Source organism: Phalacrocorax aristotelis, chromosome 7, assembly GCF_949628215.1.
Source record: "Phalacrocorax aristotelis chromosome 7, bGulAri2.1, whole genome shotgun sequence".
In the NCBI taxonomy this organism is placed as follows: domain Eukaryota; kingdom Metazoa; phylum Chordata; class Aves; order Suliformes; family Phalacrocoracidae; genus Phalacrocorax; species Phalacrocorax aristotelis.
In genome coordinates, this window is record NC_134282.1 from 28,085,323 (window position 1) to 28,103,926 (window position 18,604).

Sequence of the window (18,604 nt, forward strand, 5' to 3'; positions counted from 1 at the left end):
TTATGCTTAGTACCTATTTGGGACTACAGCATCCTTGGTCAATAGTATGTCATGTTCCTGAACTTTCCTAAAGGTGCTAGCATAGGCAGGACTCAAGAATTATCACCTTTCATTTTAGCTTCTCCTGCAACAATTCTTGATTCATTTTAAAGAATTGTTTTTTTCTAAAAGCTACCCTTCGATAACGTTGCTTTAGAACATAGCAATTACTTACAAACGTTTTATTGTTCTTGATGCTTTCAGAGGGAGATGAAGAAGATGAAGCTAACAAAATAGAAGCTTTACATAAGAGAAGAAACCTTTTGGCTGCCTTCAGCAAGCTGATAATTTATGACATTGTGGACATGCATGCAGCAGCAGATATCTTCAAACACTATATGAAGGTACAGACCTGTGTATGCTCCTCTTCCTAACTGAATATAGATTGTAGTGTCGGGACCCCTTTTCCTCTCCCCTCCAGTGCAGCAATTAAAGGTTGAACACTTTTGAAAGCTTTTCCAGACTTATTTGATTTCTTGTGATAGTTTTTCTGTTCTAAATTACACCTGGCACTGAAAAGCAGTAAGCTCAGAACTTCCTCTCCTATGTAGCAGGAGTGCCTTATTGAAGGCAGCATCAAAAGTCAGTCCTACAAGGTGCTGAGTATTTCCAGAAGGCTCATCTCTACAGAGAATTTCTTATCCTGCTCCTCAAATTCATTCCTAGAATCCACAAATATCACACTGCTCAGTGTCATATTTGACTGGGAGTCTCCCAGTCTGGGTGCTTCCCATAAGGAAACAGGGGTTTTGTGAAAAAAAAAGAAAGAAAAAAAAATTGTTTTAAACAGGAAAGCAGTAAAAAAAAAAAAAAGCTCTGTATTGTACTGCTGTAAGTGGGTATGCATTAACTGAATGTCTTACCAACTTACGCTGCTTCCATACAGTATTTAGGTCCAATGAAGTTCAGGAAGACTTGCTGCTCAGCTCCTACTGCACCCTGTACTTATGAGTTTACCTGCCAGAAGACCAGCATATTAGCAGTCCTGACACTGCCAAGCAACACAAAGCCCCTCATATTATATCAAATTGCTGTGTACACTTCTCCTGTCTTCCTGAAAGGGATTGGTCATCCCAAAGATGACAATCAAGAAGGAAAACCTGGAGTGGGGAGCAGGTCCTTTACTGTAGATAGTATTTGAGATGATGATGTGTAATACAAAGGGTTTAACTTTAAATCATCATCCTCCTCCTCTTGGTTAGCAGCACACAGTGCAGTAAAATCCCCAGTGCACGCTCCAGCCGTCAGCCAGGTCACGGCTCAGCGTTAGTCTTGCTTTGGGGTATTTTTCCAGAGCAGGAGTTTCAAACTGAAGCTGTCACAGTCCAAGTTAGTTTCCTACCCGCTGCTCTAGGTTGGTTGTCTTCTATCCCCACACCCTTCCTCCTCCTGAAACTGGGGGAGAGTGAGAGAAATTTATTTTAAATTGGAATACAGCTAGAAGGATCTCTGTACCAAAGAAGGCAGGAGCAATATTTAAGAGGGAATGACAATAAGTGGTTGCAAATGCAGAAATATTAATCAGGCTGAAAGACTACTGTTTGGAGAAAAAAAAATTATATTCTCATCCTGGAAGTTTTAATGATTATACAGGCTTTTCTACCGAAATGGTCGATACCGTGGGCTGTGGTTTTCAGCAACTATTCTTCTAACATAAAAGAAGATCAGCCCTTCCTACTGACTAATTCCATACTCAGCTTTCTGGCTTCAGTGAATTCCTTTCTTGGCCATCTAACTCACCTTGCATTGTGTATGGAGCTTCACACCTGCATGCTGCTGCCTGTTCACGCCTACCTGTTGAAGGGTGTGTTGGTTCAATGTAATGATGTTTCTTAGAATTTGCAGCCATGGGTCACTTCCATCAAATACTTAATTGGGGAAGGAAATGCTCTTTTGTTTGTTTTTCAACATATTTGTAACAAAAGATAGTAAGTACGGAAGTTCTTATCTCACCTCTGGGTGCAGGCTGCCAATCAGTTTAAATTTTTATATTGAAACATTGCCTCCCACTCACACAAAAAGTCTGGATTTGAGACTAGGTTTTTAGGCAACTGCAGTGCAGGCTTTTTGCAACAATAATTTCTGTCAGGAAAACTCTAAGAAATTGTATAAGAGGTACAATGTGTGAATTAAAGAGGATTTTTTCCACATTTTTTCCTAGTACTACAATGACTATGGTGATATCATTAAGGAAACCCTGAGCAAAACACGGCAAATTGATAAAATCCAGTGTGCGAAGACACTCATTCTCAGTTTGCAACAGGTAAGAATATTGATTTTTGTTAGAAATGCCTCACTGCAAAAAATACTGGCCCGGGTTTTCTCTGGTGCACTTTACAATGAAGTAAAAATACTACAGTTCTGTTAAGAGCTTATCTTGCTCCTCAATTCAGGCTGTCACCATTCATTTGTCTCTGTAATCTCTGTCTCCTTAAGCCCCCACTGGCAAAATTTTGGTCAGATTAAAATGGAAGAAAGTGAAAAAAGAGCCTTGAAGGCAATTTGGTCCAAGGTGATTCATAGCATTTGTTTACTGGCACCTAATGAACAAGAAGAGAAGAATTAGGATGACTTTTTCTTCTTATAATTAGTTGGAATTAATGCATCTCCTTTACATTTTATCTAAATACTGATTGATTTTTTTCAAACTTCAAACCAATTAGTTTAAGTCTTCCTGTATTGTTAAACATATTTTTTTCCCTGAAAAATTTGCTTTGGATCAACTGTAAATTATTGACTTGATGATGAAATCTATCTTTGTTCTGCTAACAGCACGAAGCATGTGCTTCACTAAAAACCGTTTAGGCCCTTGAAGTACCAGCTATATCCATTACACAGACAAATTACTTCTATCAATTAGATGTTTTCAAATCAGCCAGGCCTCCCAAAATTCATTCCAGAGTACTAAGGGATTTCCTGTAGCAATCTGGAAGCTGAAAGTTATCTGTGAAAACTTGAGAAAAACAGAGGTACTTCCCAAAGAATCAGCAACTGTCAAAGAAACTCCTATCTTTAAAACTTGGAGAGAGGAAGAGGCCAGGTGCCATAGATCAGTCAGCCTAATACCACTTCATGAAAAAAAAAATTAGAGAAGCTATTTGCAAATGCCTAAGTGATAGGTAACAGGCAGTATGAATTTGTCAAGGAGAAATCATGTCAAATTAAGCTTTAATTAATTATATGGTAACAGAGCTTGTGGATTTCAGAGAAGCAGTAGATTTAATGCAACTTGATTTAATATTGTCACTGACACTGTCTCCCTTGATGTACACATTAGCAAGTTAGGAAAATGTGGTCTAAATGGCAGTACCAGAAGAAGATACAGAACTGATTGGAAAACTACTGAGTAGTTCATTATTGTACTGAAAGGGCAAGCAGGCTTTGATGGCATTTACCCAGTAATGCTGTTCCAATATTCATTAAGACTTGAATGATGGAATAGCAATTTTTCTTCCTAAATTCAAAGAAGATGCTGATCTGATAGGTGGTGTAGGTATTTTAGAAAACAGCATAAGCATGCAGAACCGTCTTGATGAGTTGGGAGGATAATAGATGCAATTCAATGAAGGTAAAGTTCAAAAAGAACTGTTACATCTGTCTGAAAAAAGTCATTGTACTGTCCACTCCTAGCCATCACTGCTTAAGAAGAAAAGTTGTTTTTCAAGAAAACTGTTTTCCAGCTCACAGATTTTAACAATTGAATTCTTTCTCTAGCTGTTCAATGAGCTTGTTCAGGAGCAAGGTCCCAATTTGGACAGGACATCTGCCCATGTTAGTGGAATTAAGGAACTGGCCCGTCGGTTTGCCCTCACTTTTGGCTTGGATCAAATCAAGACAAGAGAGGCTGTGGCCACACTACACAAGTGAGTGGTGGTAAATAAACTAGATTTTTAGTCTATTTTAGATTAAAACCTTTGCTCAGCATACCTTTTCTAAAGGTACATAATCTAAACAGGTCCTGGAATAATGGTACATATTTTCTAGTTTATGTAGAAAAATGGTGGGGGGTGTACATGTATGTATGTATAAAAGGAAGGAAAACTAGCTGCTGTCTAATTATTTGCTGGAATTTATTGGGATGACCATGTTTATCTATATCAGGTAAAGCCACAATTGTATTGTATATATTTGTGTAGGCTGTATCTAACAACTGTAGGTGGTTCTTTGTACCACCCACTGTAGGCACCAAGGGCTTTTATAAAAAGACATTCCACAAATATTTTTGATTCTTTTTTAAAGTGGATTGAAGCTTTTTATGTCACTGCTGTGTAGGAAAGTGTAGAAACATGCTGCTAAATTTAAATTTTGGCTTTCCAATGCCATAAAAAGGTTAAAATATTAAAGTTTGCTATCTCAGAGACTAAGTCATTAAGACTAAGATTAGCAAAGCATGATCAAAATGCTACCAGACACTTCCCTGTGCCAAGCAAAAGAAAAGTCAAGGCATGCATGTCCCCTTATTGGATAATGCAAAAGTAAATTGTATTCTTTAGTCTCAAATGATAAAGCAAAGAAAAGGCAGAGATGCATGTATCAGTGTACTAGTAGGTAAATTCTGTTCTCTGACTCTTGATGCAAAAGTTCTATCTTGTTACATCTTATGTATTATTCTTATTGTGAGCTTCTGCTGCATGCAGAGACAAGAAAGAGCCAGTTGGCTGTTCCTCCTAAGGCAGTGGCTTTCAGCACCTGCCAGGCTTCTTAGATTGTGGTAAGTTCCATCTTACCCTGTGACTAGTAATATGTTGTCTTTGAGATTGAATCCTCACAAATCGAGAGGGAACATTTGATTCCCCTTTGTCCAAAAGCAGTGTTTGCTAGTAATGAAAAAAAAAAGTTATGATGGGATATAGGAATTCATAACAGTTCAGATTTTGGGAAACATTTTTTAATTTTCTTACAAATATCTGAAAATTTTAATATTTCTTTACTGTAGAGATGGCATAGAGTTTGCCTTCAAATATCAGAATCAAAAAGGACAAGACTATCCACCTCCTAACCTTGCTTTCCTTGAAGTGCTTAGTGAATTTTCTTCTAAACTCTTGCGACAGGACAAAAAGACCGTGTAAGTAATGCTTCATTTTCTTCTGTGGGTTTTGCTGGGCTCTGTTGATTACTGTAGTGTGTGTTTAAGCTCTCTGCTTTGAGGTTTTCACAGTCTAAGGGGGCTATAGGAAGTCCCAGTGAGACATTTCACATACCTAGTTATTCATCGTTTTATATTTTAAAGTAATAAAAATAAATGAGAAAAAGAGAATCAGACCCACTAATGAGGTGAGCCTGAGACCTCACTAAACAATGTTCCTTAAAATTTCCCATGGGGCACTGAAAATAAAAAACAAACTTTTTTTCAGGCTAGAAGAAAAAAGAAATGAAATGTCAGCAGTGCAGAAAATTTACAGGCCCGTAAACACTGCAGTAACATCTGTTTCTGTTAGATATTTGCATAAAATGTAAACACGTATTTGTTGTTTATTCTGATATATTGAGTTGAACTGGGAAATAAAGGTTTTTCAGGGCTTCTGTTACTGGCACAATAGGATAGAGAAAGAGGCTGAGAGAGGACACACTTGTGGGTTAGGACAGAGCAGGGCGGTAGAGACCTGGCAAGCTAAAACAAGCAGCCTGAATTTGATATGGTGGGTAATGACTGCAGGCAAAATACTGGAAATTAAATAAATCAGAAGCATTGTTGATAAGATCTGAATAAAGAGCAAGAAATACTGTTTTATGAGGAACATTTGAACAGACTGTCAAGGAAAAAGGAAGAAGACTCCAGTCAAAAATCAGCCAAGCACTATGTGCCTAGTGTAGAACTGAATTCTTTGAATAACTTTATGACTGTTTAAAAAATACAATTCCCAGATCTTCTGATTTATGGTTATAGATATCTTTCCAGTCAATTTTCTGACCACGATGAGTGTAAGCCATATATATCTACTGTAAGTACCTCAACTGACTCTTTCTGTCAAACTTTTCTATAATTTTTCTGTGAGGACATTAGTTTTAAATTACTCTTCTGTTAGGGTTAACAATTATAAATATTATAGCTTTGTGTTATAAGAAATGCATCTTGGTTAACTCTGCATATTTTTAAATGTATACACGCTTGAACCAATTTAATTTTTTTATTGTCTTAATAATTTGTCAATTCAGCAAACACACTACAAGAAATAGTTAAATGAGCTTGAGAATTGGATGACCCAAGTGGGCTAGCTTGGCACTCAGTTTTTGAAACTGCTCTTCATTGTTACATCCCTGAATCTTGTCAACCTCTGTCCTATTCTTCAGGACAGGACTTAAAGATAATAGCACTTTATTACTATCTTCCTAGGTTCTCCTGCATCTGTTAGTTTACTAAGTGTTGTTAGCCTGATTCCTAGCTGATTTAGTGAAGCTTATCCTTCTTCTACGGTCGTCATCCCTTCCATGAGTTTCTCCAGGGTCTAAAACTTAAGGTTACATCATTCTCTACAGTTTACATGACAGCTTATTTTGACGTGATCCTTTGCACGAAATTCAGTACTTCAGAAGATCTTGAGTCTTTGCCGTCTATGTTGCCGTTTAAATTTTTCCCTCAAAGGTTCTCCCGCTCATAGGTGCCCACATACACAACCACTGGCTTTTTTTGCAAGACTGTAAAGATTGCTGTGGTGGAATCCATTTCTCCTGACTTTATCTGTCTTTGTTGTAGTCATCTGTATCTTAAGCTATTTACTTTAGCTGAATTTGAAGATCAGTGAAAAGAAAGAGGTCCTTTAGGGTGTGCTTTATCTGATCCATGCTAAATGACTTCAAGATTAGTTCAGACATGCCCTAGATTCCATTGGCTGTGGTGACTATGACGAGAGTAACTTTATGTGATAGGTAAATATATAAAGATTTCTTCTGGAGATATCTACATTCCTTCTCTTGAGAGATTTGTCATGTTTGCACCCATCTGGCAATGGCTGTGTTGCCCACAGTGCCTCACTGACATTACATACTCAGCTATACTCTGGATAGTCGATTTGCCCTTCTCTGTAGCATGACTCATCCAATCTACAGGGACCTCTCCCCCGCCCTCCAAAGGGGGCTGCCTGTGAGCAGGAAGGTACATGACCACCATCTGGTGGAGAAGTCCTGTCTACAGGACCATTTACCTCCCTCCCTGGCTTCATCTCTTTCTGGGAAGTGACTGTCCCTAAATTCAGCAGTGGGCTGTTAGTCTGGAGGCACCAGTGCTCTAGCATAACTCTGAAAGCCTCAGGAGAATTTTTCTGCCTGTCGCCCAGAAGTCCTCCAGCTTGGCTTCCCAACCCAAAAAATGAATTACCTGCTTGATATGTCTGCATGTGTCACCTGCCCTAGGTGCAAAATACCATTCCTATCATGGTTCAGCAAACACTTCTCTTTTGCAGGGCTTCTACTTGCTTTCTGCTTTACTGCTGGCTTTTTTATTTGGAGGGAGGCAAGGGAGATTTGACCAGTTTAGGAACAGGGCAGCAACACTGGTTTAATTTAGTTTTCCTATCCTATTTAGTTAGCTTCTTGTTTTATGAGTAATCCCCAAAATCAGTGATAGTCATTTATGGATTTATTCAAATCTATGGATTTGATATGTACTATACATTTAAGGTGCCAGGCTCTTATACTGAGCAGAAGATGATTTATACTAATGCAGTTACAAACACACAAGGCAGATACAGGCAGGGAAATCCTGAGGAATCCAACTAACACAGTATAGGGGTGAATTGCCCCGTGGAGGCATTTATTTCCATTTATTTCTCTCAAATAGAGACTGTTAGCTTAGACTAGACAACTGACTGTTGGGTGTCTGAACACAGATGAGACGGAGCCTCAGCATGGTGTTCTTACTTCTAGATATTCAGAGTTCCTATCCTTGTAGCTGGCAAGAACTACCAGTATGAAGCTCCTCTAACATGCTAAGCAAAAGTTGTCTGAAGTTTGTCATCTAATCAATGAAGAACCCCCAAGTGGTGTTAGTTTTCCCTTCTTCACAATTGGCATAACCTGTGCACTCTAGTTTTATAAATATAAATTAGATGCAGGAAAAGTCCTTACTTTCCAAAATTATTCCACAGATAAATTCTTTAAAGTCATGAAGCACTCACGTGTTGTAATGTTTGGTACTGCAAAAGAGAGAGAGAATAAGCCAAGAATTTCCCATTCAGTGCAAGCTTTGGATGTTACTCAGTATACACATGAAAAGGGGAAGGAAGAAGCAGTCACAATATTGAATAAAACAGTAGACAGAAAAACTGCTGTCTCTTGAGCAAAGTCATCCTAGTCACTGAAACAAAACAAAATCCCATTAAAACATGGATGTTATTGTTACCCAGGCATGTACAGTGTGGCTCCTTATCCTATTCTGATACATAGATCGCATAAGAAGGTGGAGCCTGCCATAAGCTAACAGAGGAAAAGGGTGATTGAGAGTTCATTTCCACGCAGAATTTGTGGGTTTGACTCCCACTGACAACAACCTGGTAATGTGGTACTAAATGAAATCATGATGGAAGGGTGCACCCTAATGTATTTGCGGGAAGGGTAGAGGTAATTTTGAAGAATCTTGAGGGCTCTTGTCTAAATCCTGAATGCTTGGTTCTGGAGCTTGAAATTCATCAGAATCCCTTTTAGATGGATTTGCATAATCATTTTAAGGACTACTTCTAATACCATAATTAAATAATCAATGGAAAAAGCAAAGCACTCAAATGCCCTCCAGACCATATAGAGGAGGGAGGCTCTTTGGTTCCTCCCGTAAGTTAACAAGTATGCACTGGATTCCTCCGTGGCAGGGGAACAGATTTGCCATTTTTTAAATTTAAAAATAACTGCTTGCATTTGAGGAAACCATTTTTCTTGTTCCAAGATGCAAAAGGATATCCTACATCCTCACAACAGTGGTTCTAATTCAGTCTGTCTGTTGACAGAACAGCAATATATAGAAGTGGCTTCCTCGCTATGCAGAATAGCAAAGGAATTTGTGTAGAGTGTGCTGTGAATGATCGCAGACAAACATGGGAGGAAGATGTTGGGGAGAGAATGTTTTGTGTTGTTTATCTGTGAGCTACCTGTGCACGATTAACTGTGTTACTTTGTTTTGAGGGCATGACGTGTATGCTTATTCAGTCCAAGATACAATGTCCTATCAGCATATGTTATTAAATTAAAATAAGGAAACACCATGTGGGATTTGTGCTAAGCTTTCAAAGTGAAGAGGGCTTGCAGATTAATTAAACAGGAAACAACGTGCTGTACCTCTGTACTCATTGTCTTTTATTTTCAGTCACTCCTACTTAGAGAAGTTTCTGACAGAACAGATGATGGAAAGAAGAGAAGATGTATGGCTTCCACTCATTTCCTATAGAAACTCACTAGTTACGGGTGGCGAAGACGACAGAATGTCCGTGAACAGTGGAAGCAGCAGCAGCAAAGCCTCTTCAGTGAGGAATAAGAAAGGACGACCACCGCTCCACAAAAAGAGAGTAGAAGGTTTGTATCGTTTTAGGTTGCCTGGTAGGGGTGTTTCTCATTTTGTACATATATTACAGCTTTCCTTCTTAGGACCTCTTATGGTTTATCAACTAATGCTGAAATATGTGATATATTCTGCACATAGTGAAAAAAAGACATCTGTTATGCAAATTCCTGTCAAGTTTGAACACTACTTTATGAGAAATACCATCGTGTGTCCTTGTTCTTGTCTCTCTTCACTGAGGTTTGCAGATTGAGAACTATTAAAAGCTGTTACTGAAGTTGGAAGCAGGAGGTGTTTGTGGAGTTACCTGCTCTACACCTTTCTCAGTCACAGGCTTCTGGGTTTCTGCCTATGCTTCAATCTGGAGCCGTTGCTAATTAAGAGGTGTTAGAGCAAACCCAAGGCAGGAATTTGGATATAGATCTGTATTTTTGCAGGACCACTGGAGGACACTAGAAAGATGCCTTTTTTATTTAAAATGGTATTGATATCGAGTGTCTGTATTTATGCTTTCTGTGACTTCAGGCATGTTTATCAGGAATTTGGCTATGGTAGCCAATTTCTTAAAAGATTACATCTGTTCCTGGTTAATCTGTGTGATGTAGTGTGTACTTTCATGAATATAAATTTACTGTTTCACTACAGAGTAGGTGCAAGTAGGATCGTTAAACTTCAGGGATTTTTCCAAGCTTAGTATCTATAGGAGTAACTCCTCAGGAATCCAGCGCCAGTTTGCCTGAATGCCTAGGAATTTCCCAAAATATTCTGCAAAAGTTTGTCCATATGCATTTCTGCAATCAGGTTCATTCTCGGCTACAGCTGATGTTGAGCAGTACATGCACCAAGTCCTTCAGTTCCTTATAGCAAACCCATAGTTCGGGCAGATAAAATGCTGCTTCCTTTCTTCAGACACTGTTTGGCTTCCTTCAGGATGCCATATTTTTCACAGAATTCAACTGCTGAGGTTTTTTTTCTTGTCTTTTGTTACTATTTTCATTCTATTTTATTGTACTCCACCAATATCTTCCCCCCCCCGCCCCGAGAAGTGTAGTAATGGCTTTGCTTCCCTGTAAGGCAAGTCTCAGTCTTATAATGCAGTGTTTATGGCATTGTTTGCCTCAAGCTTTTTCATACCCTCCTCCTTCAATGATCAGTAGAAGGGAGAATTGATCTGGAACACTTTACGTTTGAATATCCCCCTTCCTTGCAACAGTTGTGGTCCTGAATTTTCTATAAATGTCACCGACTTAAAAATTATGTGGGCCAAATACAAGGTTATGCAGCTATTTCTTTGTTTCTGAAAGATCTGAATGTACAGCAGTTTCCACTGGGAGATCATCTAGCTGTAATATGGACTATGGCAAGTCTCACTGTGGGTCTGACGGGATTCAGACGACTACAGAGGGTATGAGGGTCTGTTTGTGTTCTGCCAATACCGTGTCATCAGAAGACACTCAGGATTTCTCTTTCCTCAGGCAGAGTGGTCTATTGTCGCTGTTCACTACTGTAACCCAAAATTCCCGTTAGTAATCTGTGGCCAGAAAAAGGAGTGATGAACCCTGCCTTTCGTGGGGCGCTCTTGAGGGTGGGGTGTGGGCATGTCCATTGAATACGACAAATACAGCACTGGGTCACGATATAACATTCAGAGACATCACATTTTGAAGAACACTGGTTAGGAAGTGATTCCAACCTCCTTTCTTCTGTGTGAAACATAACAGACTTTAGATTCATAGATCACTTTGCAGACCTTCATTACTCATGAAAGCTTTCATATACAACCTCTGTGTATAGGTCCTGGAGGGATGTATAGCTCATCATTGGTGGTTTTAGCCTGTAACAGCATAACTGCCTTTTCCTTGATAGTTGCCTTCATTGTAGAATTTGACTGCCTGGTAGGTGATAGAACTAAAAAGTTACCAGCAGGTGCTCTGTAATGACAGCAGCCACACAAGCTCTACGGCCTTTCCATACAGAGAAAGATATGCAATGTGAGTACCAAAAGTATTGGTTTAGACCTGTGTTGATACAGGGCATTTGATATCATATGTTTAAAAAAAAATTTTTTTTTTTTAAAATATATATAAAATCAGTTGGGAGGACACCACATACTTATTTTTTGGGTGCTTCTTGATGTGCAGTAGATATTAGAGATTGCGTTAAGCCCTAAGTGTACTTCCTTTTGAATCTTGGAAAAAGGAAATCCAAGAAAACCAGAAAACCTGGAGCCAGATTATCTGTATTTTTTCCAGGAATACAGATTTCTGTCTTATTTAGTATGTATCAATAATGAGTTTATGGAATAATCATGATATTTAATCCTCAGAAATAAGCACTTACTGTTGACTCGTCTGTATAACTTCAGCTATGAAGAACCAGCCTTAACAAATAGCTGGTTGCCTACAAAGTAACTGGTGGTCTATACATAGTACGTACACAGGCCTTTGTTGTTTTTTTAATCTTTAAGTAGTTTTATAATTCTTCCAAAAGTCCTAGCTTTAATCTTAATCTGTCAGTGCAGTTACAGATGTGGGCCTCTTTAAATCCTGCTAAGATTTTTTTTTTCTTTAAATTCTACTCTAAAGCAACTAAAACAAGGGCAGAGTCACTGCATAAACTATCCTTGCATCAAAGAACCATAACTACTCCCCAGTAGTTCCTTTCTCACCTTAGTCCAGTGCATATTGGGTTCAGCAGACTGTCTGGGTTGGAGAGCATTCCCTGTTGCTACTGAAAGTAAATCTGCTCTGTGACATTTCTTCATAATGCCTTAAGGAAATCAAACTTAAATAGGATTTAAAAAAAAAAAATCTCTAACATTATAAAAGGTGCAAAAGTAAATTCAAGAATAAATAGGCAGCTTTTTAGACAACATTTATGCCCAAAAGGTAATAAAAGGCATAGGAAAAATTAAAAGATCTATTGCGATATCCCCATCTACTTTCTCACTACACATTTCTTCCTGTTAGTAAATCTGTGATCTTGTCTTCTCCTCTCATGTCATCTCCCCTGTCTTTCACTTGCACCAGCAACTTAAATTTTTTTTCCTACACGTCTCTTACCTACACACTTGTCTGCTCTGTCACATTCCCCTCAAGTCCACCCTCTTTCTTCCTCTCCGGTGTGCTCCCTTCACAATGAGAGCAAAGCATCCCAGCTACACCTCTAGTCACCTTCCCGTCTCCATTCCTTCTGTCTGCTCTGAACTCTAAATACACTGCCTGAAATTGCTATTTAGAGTTCACACTAGCCAGACCGCTTCTCTAATTTAAAATGTCCCCTCTATACTCCACTGAAATGGTTCTTACTGAAGCTTCTGAAGACCTCTGCTGACTAGATTTAGGGTTTTATCCTCCACCATCATCTTAGTGCTTAACTGTATCTTGGTTGCTGTATGCATGTGAGATTAACAGTTTTGTATTTAGATTGTGAACTCAGTAATTGGGAATTCTCTTTGTTCTATGTGTGCAAGAGACAACAATTTAGGTAGCTGCAATACAGTATTTGTTTACAATGGGGGTGTTTTTTTTGTTAAACATTTCTACTTTAAATTGTTATTGCTGGGACTAGCTGGTAGTAATCCTTCCTTAAAAGAAGGATATATAGAAGGATCAGACAAGATTAGAGCTGAAAAATTTATCATTTTGAGTATTTATCCAATTGATCTCTTAAAGGCACACTTGTTTTAAAAGACACTAAACTGCTGAAAATCAAGTTTAGAGAAGGTGCTGCAACTAAAATTAACTCCATCGAAGTGTGTCTGTAGATGGAAGGCTCTCGTTACTAATGCAAGGTACTTGTTCAGTGAGGTGGCTGAATGAATCGTGAAGGTGATAATACTGCGCTGCAAATTATTGGAACTGTGTCAGTAATTTTAAATGTTCTTTTTCTAGATGACAGTCTAGAAGGCTCATGGCTGAACAGGAATGAAAGCATACATACCCCAGGGGCACTGCAAGCACCACAGCTCACCTCAACTGTCTTGAGAGAGAACACTAGACAAATGGGAGAGCAGATCCAGGAGCACGAGTCGGAGCAGGGATCTGAACAAGATTTTTTACACAAGTAAGTGTTGGAATTTCAGTTTCAAATACAGTGAGCCAGGCAAAGGATTTGTGTATTATTTACACAGGTAGCGTGTGGCTCCATTAAAGCAGCATTTATTTGCAAAACCAACTGGAAATGTCTTGGCTGTAGCTCAGCAATACTTTGATTATTTTCAGTTCCCAGGAAAAATATGTTGTAATGAATTCACGGTAGGAATTCCTTACGTTAAAATTATTTCATAGCATAACGGTGTGATTATGGTTGAATCATCCTAGTGTTTGTGGCCCCAGGGTGGATTCTTTCCCTCTGCCCTATATCATAGCGGTTAAGGTTCTCCAGACATCCTAACTGAATTCTTGTACATTAACTCTTCCATCCAATTCTAGCTGCTGAGGTAGTAATCCCTGTTTCTGGGGTAACTGCCTGCAGGCAATTTTATTTTGCCCTAAATTATATATACTTTTTGTCACTCAACTCCCATTTTATCACCTCCATTTAGAGGGGAAAAAATGTCAGTTATTACCAGTCAGTAGTTTGTTTAAGAATAGAGAAGTCTGCAGAGAATGCAGTTATATGATATTTCTATTAATTTGAAGATACAGATCAACAGTATCTGGTTTGAAGACTTCTAAAACTTTTATAGCCAAATTTACTGATCCAATTTACCTCTATAAAAAAGTCATATTACACTGGCCAGGTGAATCAGGTTTCTACCAATGTGGTATAGTATGAAATAGTCAGATTATGCCTCTTGGTTTTCCCTCCAGCTTTTGCCCATCATGTTTTTCTTGCTACATGTTCCCCACCTTCCCAATTCTTCCTGAACGAGCACTCACCCTGTTCAATCCTAAACTGTACTGCTTTGTCCTGCATTCTTTCATCATAGTATTTTCTAAATAGAAATAATTAATAATGGTCACGTCGCCTGGGAAGGTAAAACGTTCTCCAGTCTCAAACAACAAGGGTATATGTATACCACCATGCTGTACATATAAGCTCTTAAGGTCTTCTAATTTTTGACCACACAATCTCAAAAAATCTGACCAACTTCTAAAGAAATGTACTCTTTGGATACAACCTGTTCTTCTCCCTTGCTCGTGTGTGTAACACGCACAGGCATCAGCAGCACAACAGACTAAACCTTGATATGATCCATTGATCAGTGCCCACCACAAGAGATACTTGCAGTTCAGCTGGCTACAAATGCATACTAATTTTTGGAGCACATAATATTCGGCATTTCCATAAATGAGTTCAGGCTACTTTCTTTCCCCGCGTTAACGATGTAACATCCCCATAAGACAGTGTGAGATAAGGTGGCAGGCTGGCCGGGCTGGTTCCTGCCGCAGGCAGGGATATGCCTGGTCTGGCGCAAAGGCCTGTTATGGGTTTAAGGTTTCCCAGCTGGTGCTGTCTGGAGGGAAGGAGGGCTGGCGTGTAAACGGGCAAACGCAAGGCAAACCTGGCCGTGGAGTTCCTCACCTACACAGTTCAGACTGGCAGGTGATCCCAGCTGGCCACCAAGAAAGCGCAACTGAGGAAGAGGCCCTGTTCACCTCAGTCCCAGAGCAGCTTCTCACCTCAATCCCATGGTGCACGAGGTCTGGGTTGATGTCTTACTTGCCTTTCTGAGGTCAAGGATGTGCGAGCCAATCTCCTGCCTCCCTGTAGATGTTCCCATAACTTCTAGATTATAAGGAAGATGTTGTGGCTCTCAATTTCTCCTTAAAAATTTTTTCTACTCTGCAGTAAAACAAAACAGAATTGCTGAAGCAAAACTTTCTTCCTGACCCTCTCAGATCTCACCTATCACTATGCTAAGTCTCCCTCTGTGAACATTTAATTGGTTATGGGAAGGGCGACAGTGTCCAGTCACTGTGTTTTACTCCTGAGCCTGATGAGAGAGCACTGCCTTCGGCTGTGGGAGAACCTTCCCCTTTCCTGTGGGGGAAGTTGAACCAGGCTCTTCACCCTGCACTGGAAGCTGTATTTCTCCTATCTCAGGTGAATGCTGCCAGCAGAAAACTGTTGAGCAAAGGCAGAGAGCATCGCTCTCCTCTCCATGACTTTCAGAGTTGGATTCCACATAGAAGTTCACAGTGTGAACTGACAGTGGAGAATCCTTTCCTTTCAGCCTGGAGTTAGCTGCCACACTCATTTCCTACAGGTCAGCTTGGGAAAGCTAAAAGGTAAAATAAATACTGAGCAGTCGATGCTGCAGTACACGAATCGTATCACATGCATTGCCGTCTACTACTGGATTTAGGTGGTATTAAAAGTACAGCCTTTAAGGTATTTACATGCGGATAAGTTACTGGACGCTTAAGTTGATCAGGGTATATATTTAAATGCAGTTTGTTTTCATGTTGTGTGAAATTTTTGTTTTAAAATGTCAGTTATTAATTTGGATCTATTCTTGCTCATATTTTGCCTGAGATAGTGAAGGAGGATTTAATAAAATAAATTTTAGAAGTGTTCCCACTTTAGGCACATGTGACACTAACAAATGAGTCATGTTAGCATTTTATGTAGCTGCTTTTATTACAACAACTAATGGATTTTTTTTGTGCACATACAGTGAGAGGAGACAAGTTGTGGAAGGGAACCCAGAAGACGTGTACAATGATGGATGTGATTTAAATATTTTATTCTGACATATGGCCAGACACAAAACTTGAGGAGATAGATACTGTCCAAAAACAGCCAACTCAAAATTGTTAGTGTTCTTGGTCATAATGCTGCTTTATGTTTGTTAGTCCCCAGATGCAGATATCTTGGTTGGGCCAACAGAAGCTAGAAGATTTAAATCGAAAGGACAGGACAGGAATGAACTACATGAAAGGGAGAACTGGTGTAAGGCATGCAGTGTAAGTTTTCAGAGCATCCTCATCTCCAGATCAGAACCATTTTAGATGACAATGCCACATTTTAAATGTTACCTTTTCTGGGTTGTTGCCAGTAATTTCTGTGACATTTTAACTCTTGTTAATGAAGGCAGAGTAACAGCTTTGGAATGCTGGAAGAGGCACGGGCCATGTGGCCCTCCAGCCCAGCGGTCTGCCTTTTAACCGTGGCCATAAGCAGGTGCCTACTGAACAGGGCAGACAGATATGGCACGATTCCCCATGATTCTTTCCCAGCCTTCAACTGTTCCGTTTCAGGGGGGTTCCATGATTTCTGTTAAGTAATTCCCCATGAACTCTTCCAACTTGTTGTCCAGTCTTCCCGAGAACCTGTTTATGCTTCTTCCATCCACATCATCTTTTGCCGAGGCGCCCCACTGAGCAGCTAACGGAGTGAATGCACGTGGGGGAATGCTGAAGCATTCTGTTGTACAAGGTGCTACGTGCTCTGGTGCCGATCCAACCAAGTCTTTCAGCATGTCTCTCAGCATGGGGGCCAGAGTCTCTAGCCAGATCAAGTCCTTACAGTGTTAGAAACTGGTCTTGGATTCACTGCTGGATTCCCAGGGATTTACCAGTGATCCTGGCACACAGTGTAACTCCTTTTTGGAAAAGGGCAGGCAAACACAGTGAGGTTATTGCCCTTTTCTTGTCAGAGACAAATTTAATTACTGTTTATAATGATATTACACGGGGCTTCCTGCTTTAGCCTCTGCAAGAGCTAGGTTTGGTTTTATGTAAGATTTTCTTCAAGTTGATATTACAGAAAGCATGCTGGCTTTATTCTCAGTATCAGGTTTTATGTGAAGGCATTAAGGGATAGGATTCATGCATTCCTTTTAATGACAGAGATCATAGTTGGGAAATTTAAATGCCTGGAAATGACTTTTCCTTTCCCTTTATTTAATCAGACGAGGTCTAATGGAAGATGACGCTGAGCCCATCTTTGAAGATGTAATGATGTCCTCACGAGGTCAGCTAGAGGATATGAATGAAGAATTTGAGGACACAATGGTCATTGATCTGGTCAGTAAATTTTATTAACGGCAAGTTTAAAATGGATGAAAGATAATTTAGAAGGAATTTTTGAAGTGCGAACAAAAATTTCCAGAATTTTGAGCCTGATTTCCTGTTGACTGAACATTAAAGAGCATAAATTATCCAGATACTCCCTAGAATCTACAACTGCAGGCTCAGGCCCAATTGATTTTTTTTTTTTTTTTTTTTTTTTTGTAGAAAGACAGGAGCGTTGCTTAGCACCTCTTTCATATTCTGGACTCAGGCAGTAGCAAGTGCCTGAAGCACCATCATGCACCTGGGACTTCTCAACCTGTGAGAATCAGGTTATGATTTATAGTGTTATGGGGTGTATCAGCACAGCCCTCTTAGAGAAGCGCTAAAGTAGCTGATCTGACTCACTGTGCAGTCAGCCAAGGGCAGGAGGAGTGCTGTTGGGGGACGGAGCTGAGACTGGCTCACCTCATCTGACTGAATATTGCACAAAGCTGTTTGCTCGGCCTCAGGAAGTACAAATGGATTCTAAAATCCAGCAACAATGTTTGATTACAGTTGTTGTTAGTTGGCATTATTAAGAGGTTGGAAACAGTATCATCAAAAGGTATTGTAGGTGGTGTCGCTTTCCCTGTGCCGTTGTCACAGCCATCGCTAACTCTTCCGCTGACATGGCTAACTGTGCAGCCACACTGTGGTCAAACTGATACAGCCAAGTTGGTCCTCTTCTTCTCTTTCCTGGTTGGTTTGATTTCCAGGAGGTGGGCTGGATAGCAGACCCCTAACCATGGCCTGGTTAGTTTACAGCCATAGGCAGAGTTGTGCCGGCACAGCAGAAGGGAAAGCAAGCAGTAGTGGGTGGGCATGAGGTGATAACGTACACTGGAATTGCTCCCAGACAGGTCATGTCATCAGACGGCAACCTCGGGCGCTTCGTGGTAACGTACTGACTACAGGCAGGATTTCCTTTGTACGGGTTATAACCTTCCTAGCCTCTGCGTTCAGAATGAATACTTTCCTTGTAAAATGGGATAAAGGATCAATTTGCATTATGCACTTCACTGGTTTTATGCTTTCCTATTTTTCCCTTCATATCCAAACAATAAGGCAGAGGTTACTT

General features: G+C 39.8%; 1 protein-coding gene across 4 annotated transcripts in view; it reads left to right on the top strand.

Moving 5' to 3' along the window:
* STAG1 (STAG1 cohesin complex component) overlaps positions 1-18,604 on the top strand; it is a 205,590-nt gene that overhangs the window by 183,913 nt on the left and 3,073 nt on the right. For 3 of the 4 annotated variants that reach the window (XM_075099470.1, XM_075099473.1, XM_075099471.1), the window contains 8 exons: positions 244-383; positions 2,201-2,302; positions 3,754-3,902; positions 4,976-5,104; positions 9,332-9,537; positions 13,417-13,588; positions 16,327-16,437; positions 17,385-17,499. In XM_075099470.1, the coding sequence (XP_074955571.1) occupies positions 244-383; positions 2,201-2,302; positions 3,754-3,902; positions 4,976-5,104; positions 9,332-9,537; positions 13,417-13,588; positions 16,327-16,437; positions 17,385-17,499 (1,124 nt within the window). The remainder of the gene's footprint in view (positions 1-243; positions 384-2,200; positions 2,303-3,753; positions 3,903-4,975; positions 5,105-9,331; positions 9,538-13,416; positions 13,589-16,326; positions 16,438-17,384; positions 17,500-18,604) is intronic. The other variant, XM_075099472.1, reaches the window with a different exon arrangement.